At 36.2% G+C, this 14007-nt stretch overlaps 1 protein-coding gene across 4 annotated transcripts in view; it reads right to left on the reverse strand.

The window, feature by feature from the left end:
- Positions 1–14007, reverse strand: part of KIAA0586 (KIAA0586 ortholog) — a 74431-nt gene that overhangs the window by 46086 nt on the left and 14338 nt on the right. For 3 of the 4 annotated variants that reach the window (XM_087727831.1, XM_087727821.1, XM_087727840.1), the window contains exons 12-21: positions 12712–12753; positions 11846–11953; positions 10458–10666; positions 9496–9568; positions 8523–8672; positions 6488–6665; positions 4645–4833; positions 3550–3743; positions 1631–1726; positions 461–544 (exon numbers count right to left, since the gene is read on the reverse strand). In XM_087727831.1, coding sequence (XP_087583957.1) covers positions 461–544; positions 1631–1726; positions 3550–3743; positions 4645–4833; positions 6488–6665; positions 8523–8672; positions 9496–9568; positions 10458–10666; positions 11846–11953; positions 12712–12753 — 1323 coding nt within the window. The remainder of the gene's footprint in view (positions 1–460; positions 545–1630; positions 1727–3549; positions 3744–4644; positions 4834–6487; positions 6666–8522; positions 8673–9495; positions 9569–10457; positions 10667–11845; positions 11954–12711; positions 12754–14007) is intronic. The other variant, XM_087727826.1, reaches the window with a different exon arrangement.

The following is a 14007-nucleotide window of genomic DNA, read 5'->3' on the forward strand; positions in this document are numbered from 1 at the left end:
ATAGGCTGCTAAATATTTCATGGATACTTGCAGACTTGTACTTTTAACAACCTGTTAAGAAAATGTTCCTTAATGCCTTAAGTATTTTTACATTTTCAAATATCAGGAGGTAGCTTTCAGATTAAAACTATATCTTGTAAATTGTCCAGCTTGATTTTTGAAAGGTTTGTTATTATAACCAAATGCATGGTAAAAGTAATTCCTAAAGAAATGGAGAAGGCAGAAATTTCTTTCACATCTTATAAATTGATGTCTTAGTATCTTTTAATGTTAGTCCATAAGCTGCTTTTTTGCATAAACACAAGAGCAAAATGTGATTTGTTTCTATTGTAATAGGCTATCATACACTTAATAGTTAATCACGCATGAAAGCCAACAAGGAGCAATGGGTAAAAGCAGCAGTGTTTAAAAAGATTAAACTACTTTTTTATATTGCAAGGTAGAGTATCCGAAAACTGACCTGAGTAATATCAGTAGCATCAATAAAGTTAGCACCTGGAAGTTTCAGCTCTTCATCTTGAAGCAAGCTGTCTTCTGAAGTGGGCTACATAAAAGACAGATTTCAGTTATCTCTCAAATTTAGCTACAAAAGTACAGTAATATAAAAGAATGTGATATTGGTGGTGGTGGTGGATGGAAACAGGATGAGAGCCTACAAACAAAGTGATTTGGCCACATAAAGACCAACGAGAATACTAACTGGTTGCTTAGAAAAAGTTTTGTTTGTTTTAATAAAGATTTATGCATGTCTGTTCGTGAATACACACGGCAAAGAAATAAATGTAAATGCGTAACTGATTTGATTATTTATGATGAAGGACTGAGCTAATTAGTGAAGGATTACAAGTTGAAGAAAAATTATCTAATATGACAGACCATTTTTAATAAGGTGATGAATGTGCATAGAAGAAAATGAAAGAAATGAAACTAAAAATGACAGTAAAAAGTAGAACTCCTGCATGAAAATAAAAACAAGAAAAATGTTTCAACACAAGGAATGCATATTTTCTGTAATACAGAATTAGAGCAAAAATGAGGATAAGAAAAACCATTGTTCAATGTGAATAGTGAGAAGTGATAGCTGTAAACAATGCAGCAAAAGAAAAGCACAATTAATATTCAGGCAGAGAAAATGTAGTTAATCTGATAAAAATAAAACTTGTATTAAAAGTGGATGAAAAAAGCTAAAGGGAACCTCAACAGAATGAACGACATTAAAAATAAAAGTGATGAAATGATTTTGGATGAAGGTACACAAATGATTGTAGAAAGATAGAAAGGTGAATGAAAATTTAAAAAAATGTCTTTTGTCCATTCTATTATTTAGAAGTGAGAGTTGAGTATGTCAGAAAGAACAGAAAAGTTGAAGCAGTGGGAATGAAGAAATCTGTATGGTAAAATGAGAATTTGGTTTGAATAAAGTGAGGAAATATGGCCGTTTTTATAAAATACTCAACATCAATCAGTAATCACTTGGGTCCTTCAAACTAGGGCATACCATTATACATAAAGGCTTTCCTTATAAGAAATTAATCAGGTGAAGCATATTAAATTAATGTTAAATTCTCTTTTCAGCAATAACCCTTTTGCAATATTAGACAAAGTTTGCTTATTGGAAACCAACAGATACCTGTATTGTAGCCTTTGCAGGACCAGGTAGTAAAGACTCCTGGTTTTCATTTGTAGTGTCACTTGAGACGCTGTCAATATCAATATTAGGTAGTGTCTGCAAAGAAACAAATTGAGTTTTTCATTACTGGATACAAGGCACATCTCAATCACACTTCGAATCTTCTATGCTGTGGCAATGGATAAACAAATCACAAATAGGTTATAATGTATTACTACAGGTAACCCTCAACTTACAACCACAGCTCAGCCCAACATTTCTGTTATTAAGTGAGAATTTCTTAAGTGAGTTTTGCCCCCATTTGTGATCTTTCTTGCCAAGTGAATCACTGTAGTTGATAACTTAGTAACCTGGTTGTTAAGTGAATCTGGCTTCTCCACTCGCTTGCTTGTCTGAAGGTTGCAAAGGGATCCCAGGACGCTAAAACGATCATAATTATGAACCAGTTACCAAGCATTTGAATTTTGATCACATAATCATGGGGATGTTGCAAAGGTGAAAACCACCATAAGTCACTTTTTCCAGTGCCATTGTAATTTTGAATGGTCACTAAATGATCTGTTGTAAATTGAGGACTACCTGTACTCTAGACAGAAAGTAGGGATGTCAGTATCACTATTATCTTCTCCAAGCAAGATCGCATTAAGAATAAAGAAAGGGAAGAGAAAAGTAGTCAAATAGGAGAGATCCTTCAATACCAACCCGATAGCTGCAGCTGGTTTTATTTCAGGGAAAAAACGTCAAGCTGCAATCTTCTCTGTTGAAAAGGGAAACTGTCTAGCCAATATCAATAAGACTAAGTATTAATTAATTTTGACAAGCTATTTGTAAAGCAAAGAGTACAATTGTTCTGGTATGCTGAAAATGGAATGGGCATCAATCAATCTGACATTATCATAAAAAGCAAATAATATGAGAGCAAAATAATATATTGTATTCACAAAAACATTGCTTAATAAGATTTATTCTTAATAAATGTGAATCCATTTTTTAAACTTTTTTTAAAAAATTGAAGGGCTCTCAAAATGGCTAAGAATGAAAGCTAACAGAAACCACCTAATATAGGTTTTATATTTCTTAGGAGAGGGAACTGTATCCAAATCACAACTTCTCGGTCAGCATTTTTCAAATTTGGCAATTGTAAAATATGTGGACTTCGTTCCCAGAATTTAACAATTCAACAAGCCAGAAGTCCAATTGCCAAGTTAACACTGCTCCCTCTTGTCACCTCCAAGGATTCTACGTTGTTTGCAAAAATAAAAACACACTGCCCTGCCTTGATGGTGGCAAAGATGGCAGGAAAGAAACTCTGAGAAGATTAAAAATGGTGTTTGTTCTATATTCTCCAGAAGCAACAATTGAATGAAAAAAGATAATGACATCTCTCAAAGGTTGAGCTCTTGATGCAATATTTGCTACACACTCAAAAAAGGGAATCATCTCATCTAACTTATCTAAGGGACATTTATTTATAAAGGATTTTTCTTTAAAAATCAATTTAAATTTAAACAAATGTAATTACAGTTTGTCTGTACTTAGACATAAGAATCTGCTATCATGCCCACTCCAGCACTAAAAATTAGTAATTATCTGACAAACTATCAGTCTATTAAACAGACTTCTATTAACTCTAAAGTGTGACTTCAGAAGACTATTATGTGTTCTGGAAAACACAACTGCGTAAATAATAATAGACTAAGAATATCTCAGCTGTCAGCTTAATTTGATTTTATGAATGTTCCCACCTATACCCCCACTTACAATTTCCTTTTTAAAAATGGTGTGTTCTTTCTGTCGTCTCCAGATATAAAAGTGTGCATTGTTTTTTTTCTACCAGAAAGGGATAGAAACAGAGGAAGATACATTTTTCTCAAAGTGACTATTAATCCACTAAATATTTCTTATTCTTTATTCCATACCTGCATAGTTAGTTTGGGAGGATCCTTTTTCTCTGACTTCATTTCTATTATTGTGACACTGGGCTTGTTCACTTTTGACTTTGGTGATGAGGGAGAAGAAGGGGGAAGAACAGAAGTTGCCACAGTAACAGGATGGAATTCACCTATATTTATTTCTGAAGGCTGAGATGAGATGAGATTGATCTGTTTTTGCCCTATGAAAGTTCAAAACAAAAGAAAGCAATGAAAGTTATCTTGAATGGATTCTAACCAGGAACTAAACTATAGGCAAAACTAAAATTAAAAAAAAAGATGAATCTGATAAAAAGATATTATGAGAAATTCAAAACAAATCAAAAAGTTGCAACTCGATATACAAATGTAAAGCTAGATAGCATGCCAAGCACCTACATTCTTTTGTTCATGGAGGAAAAGTCAAAAATCAGAATTTATGGTCAAAAATCAGAAAATACTTTGGAGCTTATCTATTCCATTCTCTTGCTTTATCAATGACTATACATGAGGGCTAAATCAAGCAACATTCGAAGAGTATCATTCAATATTAAATGGAAGAGAGCTGTTTCTTTCATGATCTGCTTATCACCTTCTCAGCGAAATCTCACCAGCCAATGCTGTCCTAGCGAGGCCTATTGACCCATATTTTAAGGCAGGCCAATCATTTCAGTAAAAAGATGATTCAAATTCTTCAGTCCCTCAGTTTCTCGGGTGAATCAAATCTGAGGTATCTGGAGATTATGAACACAATTCTATTTCATAATTTTCAAATTGGAAGTCAAATGACTTTTCATTTGACAAATGACTTTTCCCCTCATTTGTGGGAATTTCAAGCTTTAAGAACAGATTGATCTATCTATCTATCATATCTATCTATCATATCTATCTATCATATCTATCTATCTATCTATCTATCTATCTATCTATCTATCTATCTATCTATCTATCTATCTATCTATCTATCATCTCTCCAAATCCCTTATAGAGTGACTCTGAAAGTTATCAAATTAAGACTTGACTTGGCATTAAAGATAATCAAAAGAAGTTATCCGATCTGCTTTGCGCTAAGCAAGACTGCTTGAGTAACTTTTTAATTCATACCTAATGGAATTGCCATTGGAATGAGATGACCTTCAAGAGAACCAGATGCTTCACGAATCGCTTTCGTTGGACTGAAAAGATACTGTAGTTCCTGGTGAAAAGCAGATACTAATTCTGGCTTCTTAGGATTGATAACTTTATTGTCCTGATGGGGGCTGGTCTGTGTCCTGGTAGATTTTACTTTTGTACCTGATGAAATCAGATTAATTATCTGAGCACTCTTTGTTAATTGGTTCCATCAAGTCCAATGAATATCAAAAATCAAACAATGTTTTCCAAAAAGGAATAATATAGTGAGTCACAAGGCAGCCGATAATAACAAGTTCTAGCTTGTGCATTGAGTACCAAACAAACAATGAGTACTAGGACAAAAAATTCACCTCAAAATGCACTGAGTACCAAATTTGATGACTTTCAAAGCAGTTGGAATACCAAGATGCCACTGTCGTTTACAAATCCTAATGCTGTGTTCAAGCAACATGCAAATCTTAACAAATAAACCACACTATAGTTTAGCATGATAAATGAACCCAAAAAATGTTTAAACACACAAAAGCTTTTAGAGTAGGTTTGGCTGGTATTCAAGCAGATATGGGACTCTTGTAGCAATCTGAAACCCTCTCCTAGCCCCCAATTACAGTTTCTCAGCCCCTGAGATCTTGCTGATAAATTTGTTTCACACAGCCAGCAATGCAATTTCTGCCTTCCCTGCTCTGCCTTCTTACTTTCAAAAATGAAAGATAGGGATAGAAATGGGAGCCTACCGGGAGGCAAACAGCTCCCCCTCCCCCTCCCCACACACACATACAGCCTCAAATCATGTCACTGAAATTCAGCAATTTTGATACTAAAAATTAACTGTGAAATTTTGGCTCATGTTGTGGAGGGATGTTAAATGTGGGAATGGAAATATATGACTACCATTTCCACCTTTTAATTTCTCCAAACCAAAAAACCAGCTACAGCCTCTTCTTACAGTTTCTTACAATCCTTAGAAGTTAGAAGGAGATAGAACTGTGAACCCTGCTTCTTTGCAGAAAGCAAGCAAGGGATGTTAGCTGGTTCTGCATATGCACCCCAAACGTTCTTAAGGTGGAATGACAAAGCTGTTAGACAGCCTGTGTTCTGATAGGTTTTACTTTTGTGCCTGGTGAAATCAGATTAATTTTGTTTTCACACACTGCAAAATCAATTCTGAAGTAAGCCTTAGTTTAAGAGGGAGTCAAGCTAGTCTCCAAAGAACCTGAGAGTAGAACAAGAAGCAATGGGTGGAAACTAATCAAGGAGAGAAGCAACGTAGAACTAAGGAGAATTTTCCTGCAGGAAGGAGAATTGTAGAGGGACTAACCCTCTCCTATGACCTACTTTGGCAAGAAATCCTCCATTTTACAGAAATCAAAGACTGCCCTTCTTTGGGACAGAGAATGACCGGCTCAACAGATTTGATTATTTATTGTTGTTATTCGTTTATAATATAAAATCCATAAAAATACAAAAGAAAATAGTAGGAAAATAAGGAAGGGAGAAGGGAAGAGAAAAATGTAGGGAAAAGGGAAAAAAGAAAGAAAAGGCATTGACTTCCGACTCGCTTTGGTGCAGTAGAATAAGATAATAGCATCAAATCTCAATTTTTTACTTTTACATAGTAGTATAAACTAGCCATTTCTAGTGTATGGTGGCAAAGATAATTAAATAAATGTCCTGAATATGCTATTTATCAGAAATAGCTACATTACTCTACAGATTTTTTACAAGATCAAGGGGGAATAAAATATATCCTAGAATAGAAAGGCAAGCTGTTTGTAATGTTCTTCAGGGAAAAAGAAAATAAAACACTACCTACCTTTAACACTTTCTATTACTTTTGGTCGTGGAGGTTTTGATTTGGGAGGTGGAGAATTGAAGCGCAGATATGGAGATTTCTTCAGTGTGCTTCTGTGACCTTGGTAAACTGGCCTGCCATAAACCTGAGAAAGATACTCTTCATTTTGTGCTTCCAACCTTGTTTTCAGAGAACTCTGCTTAAAAAAGAAAAATCATTCTGAAATTTGACTTCAAATAAGTAGATGGTTAAATAAGAATCATTATATTTAGCCACCTACATCTAAAGTTAGGAGATAGAAGGCCACATTTATTTATTTATTACAATACAAGTATTCCTTGACTTACAACAGTTCATTTAGTGACCATTCAAAATTAACAACAGCACTGAGAAAAGTGACATGGCTGTTTTTCACACTGTGAGTGTCATAGATGCCAGTTGCCAAGCGTCTGAATTTTGATCATGTGACCATGGGGATGCTACAATGGTCAAAAGAATGAAAAAAGAGTCATTTTTTCATTGCCGTTGTAACTTTGAACAGTCACTAAATGAAAAGGTTGTAAGTCGAGGACTATCTGCAGTGATTTTGTATATATATATATCTACACATGTATATATGTATACATGTGTATGTTTTCGTAGATTTTCACGGATATAGGTATGCTTTTAAGCCCAAAACCCAGCCTGAAGATGGCGAGTGAGACCTCGCCAAAATGTTGCCAAGTCAATCTCAATCTTACATGGGAAAAGCCTAACCAACACATAATTCATCCATAATGGAGAAAGATACAGCCCAAAACCCAGCCTGGCTGAAACCAAGACAATCTCAATCTTACACGGGAAAAGACCCGAATACAAGACCAGCATACCTACACCCGTGAAAATCTACAAATACATACATACATACATACATACATACATACATACATGTATGTATGTATGTATGTATATATATATATACACATACAGACACACACACACACACTGTATATATATTTCCTTTTGGTGCTGTCATTTTCTAAAGATATTCCATTGCAAAGAGGACTGTAAAAGACTGTTTTCCTTTTGATTATGTGACAATAGGGATATTGCAACGGTCAGAAGGATGAAAAACAGTTCTACGTCACTTCTTCATTGCTGCTGTAACTTTGAACAGTCATTAAACTGACTTACAATCTTTCGTTTAGTGACTGTTCAAAGTCAGGGAAGCACCAAGGCTGGGCTTTCTTGGCACCTAGGGCATTTATCCTCTACTTCAACTGAAAGTCCACAAAATTATTGCTAAAGATCTAGCGGATAAGAAAAATTGTCGTCAACATGACCACTTGCTCAGTGACAGTTCGAAATTAGCGTCATCCCCCTAACTAGCCTGTATTCTCTTGCGTGTGGCCACTCAAGCACGCTCTGCTCACTCATGGCGCATTGGCCCACCTGCATTCACCTGTGCACCAGTGTGGTATTCAATTTTTTTTACCACCGGTTCTGTGGGTGTGGCGTGGTGGGTGTGGCTTGGTGGCCATGGCAGGGGAAGGATACTGTAAAATCGCAATTTCCACCCCACCCCACTAATCTGCTTTGCAGCTCCGTTCTTCTGTGCAGGGCAACAAAAGAAGACCCAGCCAATCAGCTGGGACTTGGGAGGTAGTGAATAGATGGGGGCAGGGCCAACCAGAAGTAGTATTTACCGGTTCTCCAAACTACTCAAAATTTCCGCTACCAGTGCTCCAGAACCTGTCAGAATTGGCTGAACACCACCTCTGTTGTGCAGCTCCACTGAACTCATTGCCTGAGACTCCTACCTCATTCCACTTAAGTTATGATGGCAACCAAGATTGTGGGATTGCTGTTGGTAAGTGATGTATTTGCCTGACATCATGCTTTACAACCACATTGTTTAGGAACGGCAATCCCAGTCCCAATTGCTGTTGTAACCTGAGGACAGCCTGTGCAAGGGGCAAATTCCTCATCCTCATGAAGTTCCTGATGAAATGGCCTCTGCTGACTCCAGCCTGAACTAGATTTAGCCCACCATAGCTCCCATATAAGGCATTCTCACTTTTTCTGGCAGTTTTGGAGACGGCTTTGCTGTAGGCAAAAGTCTTTTGGGGGGAATTCTTTGATCATAATGAGATTTTGCATTTGCTTCTCTGCTGGATGTCTTGACGGTCTGTTGTGCCTTGAGGTAGTCCTTCCTTGCTATTTCATCCTAAAAAGAAAACGTAAAAGTAGAAATAAAATGATAGCTTTTAGATTAACACAAAGGTTGATAGAGTTTTAATGTGTGAGCAATGCTTTCAACAATAGTGCTGACAGTATCCATAGGAAGGAAGGCAATCGGTATTATGTTGCAATATCATATAGATTTAAGGGTGTGTGCCTAATATCAACAATGACGTAAAATAAATTTGTACGTATTTTTATTTTAAAATGCTGAAGACTCAAAAAGAAAGTACATTGCTTTTACTGGTTTCTGTCCTATCATTCTACCAATTTTCTGCAGTCTAAATTGTCATAAAGGCTATGCAAATAAGCAGCACTTCTACAACTTTGCTAAATTCTGCTACTGCACAATTTTCTATGCAAAATATTGCTATTTTTAAAAGAAAAGAACAATCTGGACAGTTATCTAATGACTTAGTGAAACCACAAGATCGTTAATCTAACTTTGCTTTTCTCCAAAAGTAGGTATTTCCTTCAACTGTATATATTAAAGCATTCAAATCAGTCCAAAGAAAGGGTAAGGGAGAACTTATTTGTCTACAGTTTGTAACTTAGGCAATCTTTCGTATAATCTGCTACATATGGGGGAGACATCACAGATAATGGACAGTTCTACAATAAATTTTCCACAATCAAGAGGTAAGGACTTTGCTGTTAGAGGACCTTGAATTCAAAAACTAGAGACAGCTAGCGTATGTCTGTTAGCATTTGCAAAAATTGAAAACTGAAATGTGAAATGTCTTTCTTTGGGAAAGATTTAGAAAATCATTTAGCAGAGTTGTATTTTGCCACAAACCATTCTATCACACCTGAATTTCCATGCTCATTATCTTAATCCATTCATCTACTGTCTTCCTGATCCTTATTTCCTCTAGTACATCTCTAGAAGAGAGGAAAAGCAGTAGAAAATTAGAGGATAATATCATCAAAAGTGAAAAACTTTGCTTTAATAAAGAGTTTGAAGCTCATTCAGTTGAAAGAAAGGCATAGAAAGTTAGAAGTAGCACTAATTTGTGTGTGTGCATTTACACCTTAAACTATTCAGATGGACAACAGAGTAGTATTCATGAAGTCCTGAACTTTTTTTTTAAGTTCTCCTACCCACCCACCCCTATGAATAAAATCTTTTTAACAAACTTTAAACTTCCTACAAGTTATCAGGGATAAATAAAGCAAGTACAACCACCCAATACAAGGATCCCATCTTATTATTTGTATGATGGCATCATATCATCCTCATATTTACTGTAATTCTATGGCCATCCAAAATAAAGGCATAGAAAACAATTGCCTGCTTCTCACTTATCTCCCTTTTATTTATTTTAACCATTTACCGGTAGTTAAAAACAATCTTGGATTAATATCATGCCTTCTTGGATCTCAGGAGCTTTTAATCTCACTGATCGATTATGGAAATCCACAAAATAAAAGGTTTCTTTATGTGACAAACTTATCTTCAGAAATTCAGGGATGCAAAGGCTTTACACTTTTCACCTTTAGATCAAAATGTTTCTAAACATTTTCCTAGGCATAGATAAAGAGTTGGTTGAGTAGCTCTTTTAATTCATGTTTATGGTATGACTTGAATTTTGGGGGGTTAATTTTACTATACAAGTGGTGTGTGATTTTATATTTGTCCACAATCCTCAACCTCCCTTACAAAGGATGGAAACAAAATTCATATTAGCCCATTTTAAATGATTGTAATTCTGAAGGGGGAAAATATATTCCTAGAACAAAGAAAATGCAAACTCAAAATACAGAACTCTACCGATCTGCTGTCAACTCATCTATGAAGGCATGCAAAGCATCAGCATCCTTGGCACGAATAATGGCTTCCAGGTTTTCTTCAAGAAGCCTTTTATTCTTGCGCACTGTTCTTAGGATCTTTTCAGCATCTCTCAGTATAGATTTGGATGCCTTGTTTGACTGAACAATTGATGCTTTGGAAAGTTGCTGAAGTTCGAGAAGATTTCTTTCCTGAAATCCAAATAAATTTTAAAATGTCACTAAAATCTAACAATGCAAGGCATGTTGAATTTTATCTATAAACGCTCCCTACAAATTAAGATGGTAAATCAGCTGCGGCCACAGTTTCTTCTATGCTTTTAGAATCTGCTCCGAAGAATTGGCAGATTTTGTAGCATACCTAAGAAGCACACCTGCAAGCAAAGAGTACTTATACAATACTCACTTCCCTTTTTTTATGCAAGAAGTTCAATTTTTAATTATCAGAGAAGGACTTACTTTTTGGGGGGAATATGAAAAAAGCAGAAGAAATAATAATAATTACAATAAAATAATTCTTATATGCAGTTTGAAAAGAACTAAATATTATTTTAATTCTTCATTTTAATGTTTACAACTTGCAATATATTGCTTGATATTGAAGTGTAATATAGTCAGTAGGAACAGCAAAGTGCAATAAAAATCTAAACATTTTTAAAAGGCTAAGCTAAGTGCCTTGTATAATAGAGAAGTATATTTTTGTATTGAAAACTAAACTACTGGTTGATGCTAGCCTGCTCAGTGAGTAGAGGACACTCTTAGCTGAGGTCTATAAGCAAGATGGCCTTCTCTCTATTGCCATATAATACGGCATCCCTCTTCTATCAGTGAATTCATAATAAGAGCTTCTTTTGATACTAGCACAAAAGTAAACTGAGAGAAGCATCCAAGGAGATTGCCAATAGGAACCTCCTGTAATATAGAGCAGTTATAAAATTAATAACACTATTTTTATTACATGACAAATTCTCTAGGGATATTAAAACATATATAAATATTCCTGAAGAATTTGAACAGAAGTACACTAACCTATAAGAAACAGCAGAAGTCCATTACTATATGTCCTACTCAGTGGTGGGTTCTGGATCCCATTGCAACTGGGTACGGCGTCCTCCACATGAACACGCACGTGCGTTGTACCTGCCAGCAATGCCTCCACAAGCCTCCGCGATGCTCCAGTTGCTCGGCGGAGCGTTGCGCAGGCACTGTACGAGCCATGTGCAGAAGCACTGAAGGCTTTAAAGGACAGGTAAGGAGCTTGGGCAGGCGAGTGGGCCACCCAGAGCACTGTACCACAACGGTACCTGAACCTTAGGGATCCACATCCAGGGTCCGTAATTGAGCCCATTACCTGGTTGCTCCCTGTCATACCTCAGTTTGTGGTGGCATCTTGAGAAGGACCTCTGATGAGGGGACAGGTTGATGAGAAGAGACATGGTCTTTCCTTTGCTCAACTTCTTTTGCGTATGAGGTTGTTGTCTGCAGTTTAAGAGAAAAGACAACTGATGCCTCTAAACAGATATTTTAATGAAGAAAACAATGAAAGCTATCGACAGAAGACGACACTAAAAGAAAACCAGTTGCAAACCCTTCTAGAGTATCAGTTCTTTTACGGTACAGAGAAGTAGCATGTAGGTGAACTACACATTGTCTTAATTACATAGCATGGATATTAGACAATCGTTTGATGTGTTGATATTTGCTTTGCTACTGTATCTGGCCTGTCAGCCTTGCACTGGTTGAAAGGAGCAAAATTCTGATGTATCTAACAAGCAATTCATACTTGGCAGATATAAGTGAAATATTTGAAATCCAGTCCCAGTTATAAACTTCGACATAACCTACCAATATAGTGAATTTCAGCAGTTTCATGTTCTTAAATCTTTTAAAAATGAAAACACAAAAACCTTGCTAGATAAAATTAGAGGCCTGTCTAGCCCACCATTCTGTTCCTAAAGTAGATAACCAAATCCAGTGGAAAGTCAATCAGTGAGCCTGAGAGCAACAGAACTTTCACAGGAAGTAAACTGAGTGACATATCTAATGCTTTTTATATAGGAAATAGTATACAGCCATCATGACTAATAATTTAATTGCAGGAATAAAAATTCAAACACATGATAATACTATGCTGCAATTACTCTATTGCATTTTAGTGCATTTAAATGAGGCAGCAGGAGCGCCTTCAAATCAAGACCCATTGAATATATGGAATAAGAAATAAACTGAAACAGAACCTTCACAAAATTGTTCATGTCTGATTTCCAGTCCTTTGCATCCTGTAAAGTATAAAAACTGCGTTATAGAAAGATCTTTGCACAGATATACTACAGTTCTGCACCACAATGGAAGACAATTATTTATACGATTTATAATCCTCTGAAAACTGTGTAACATTCTTTCACTGAGGGGTTATATCTGTTTATTTAAGATACTTATAAACCGCTCTTTATTCTCTTGGATGCTAAGTCTAACTAACATGCTCAACTTCTAAACAGGTTTTTAAACTACTCAGAAGCTGTATCTAGTCTAAAATGCAATAATGAGCACACTATGCTCAGATAGCACTATTTCACAAGCTGCACTGGTTGCCATTCGGCTTCAGAGTCCTATTTAAGATACTGCATATCACCCAGGATGCCCTTCATGGCACAGGCCCTGCCTATTTGTGGAACCACTTGCTTTTAATTACCTCTAGCTGCCCAATAAGATCTGATAGGGTTAGCTTACTCCAGCCCATTCACTCAAAGCAGGGTTATCTGGGAGGAATCAGAAAACAGTTCTTCTCTGCTGCTATGCCTGCCCTGTGGACTAGTTTTTCCTCCAAGATCTAGATGGCCCTGACCCAAGGCTCTCTAAGGACCTGGTTTTCTCACCAAGCCTGGGTCAGGAGGTTTTGTGAGCCTATTTTTGTTTCTGGTTGCCTGAATTGCCTCTGGTTCAATATGTATTAATATAGTCCATTTTTGATTATTATTTTTTTGCTTTTAATGCATACACTGCACTAAGTCACTTGTTTAGTGGATATAAGGTGAATAAAGACAAAATTAAGTGGGAGGGGATCCATGATGGCTATATCCATTGCAGAAAGTTAAAACCGAACTATATTGTGGTTACTACAATGTGTGACCCAGTTAGTAATGTCTAAGTACGGTACATATAGAGCAGTCCTAGCTATGTTTTCAAACATGTCTGATTCTTGGACAAGTACCTGCAGTTTTCTTGGTACCTCCTCTCTCATCATCCCTTTATGAATTATGGAGAGTTTCTCTTTTCTTATAGAGAGTTCTCTTTTCTTCATAATGCAAAGTACCATCCTCAGGTAGTTTACAACTCCAATAGCGCATAACTAAATGTCTATAGATGTCTAAATGTGCCTTTTCAAGAGGCAACTGGACTTTTCTTGGTTTTCTTTGAAGATGTTTTACCTCTTATTCAAAAAGCTTCTTCAGCTCAGAGAAGAATGAGAATGCGATGAGAAGCAAAATGTTGGATGAGAAGCTAAATGTCTTCAAAGAAAACAAGAAAGTCTG

This window comes from Thamnophis sirtalis, unplaced genomic scaffold (genome assembly GCF_051295495.1).
Source record: "Thamnophis sirtalis isolate CommonGarterSnake01/CBP01778 unplaced genomic scaffold, rThaSir2_p1.2 scaffold_1, whole genome shotgun sequence".
Classification (NCBI taxonomy): Eukaryota; Metazoa; Chordata; class Lepidosauria; order Squamata; family Natricidae; genus Thamnophis; species Thamnophis sirtalis.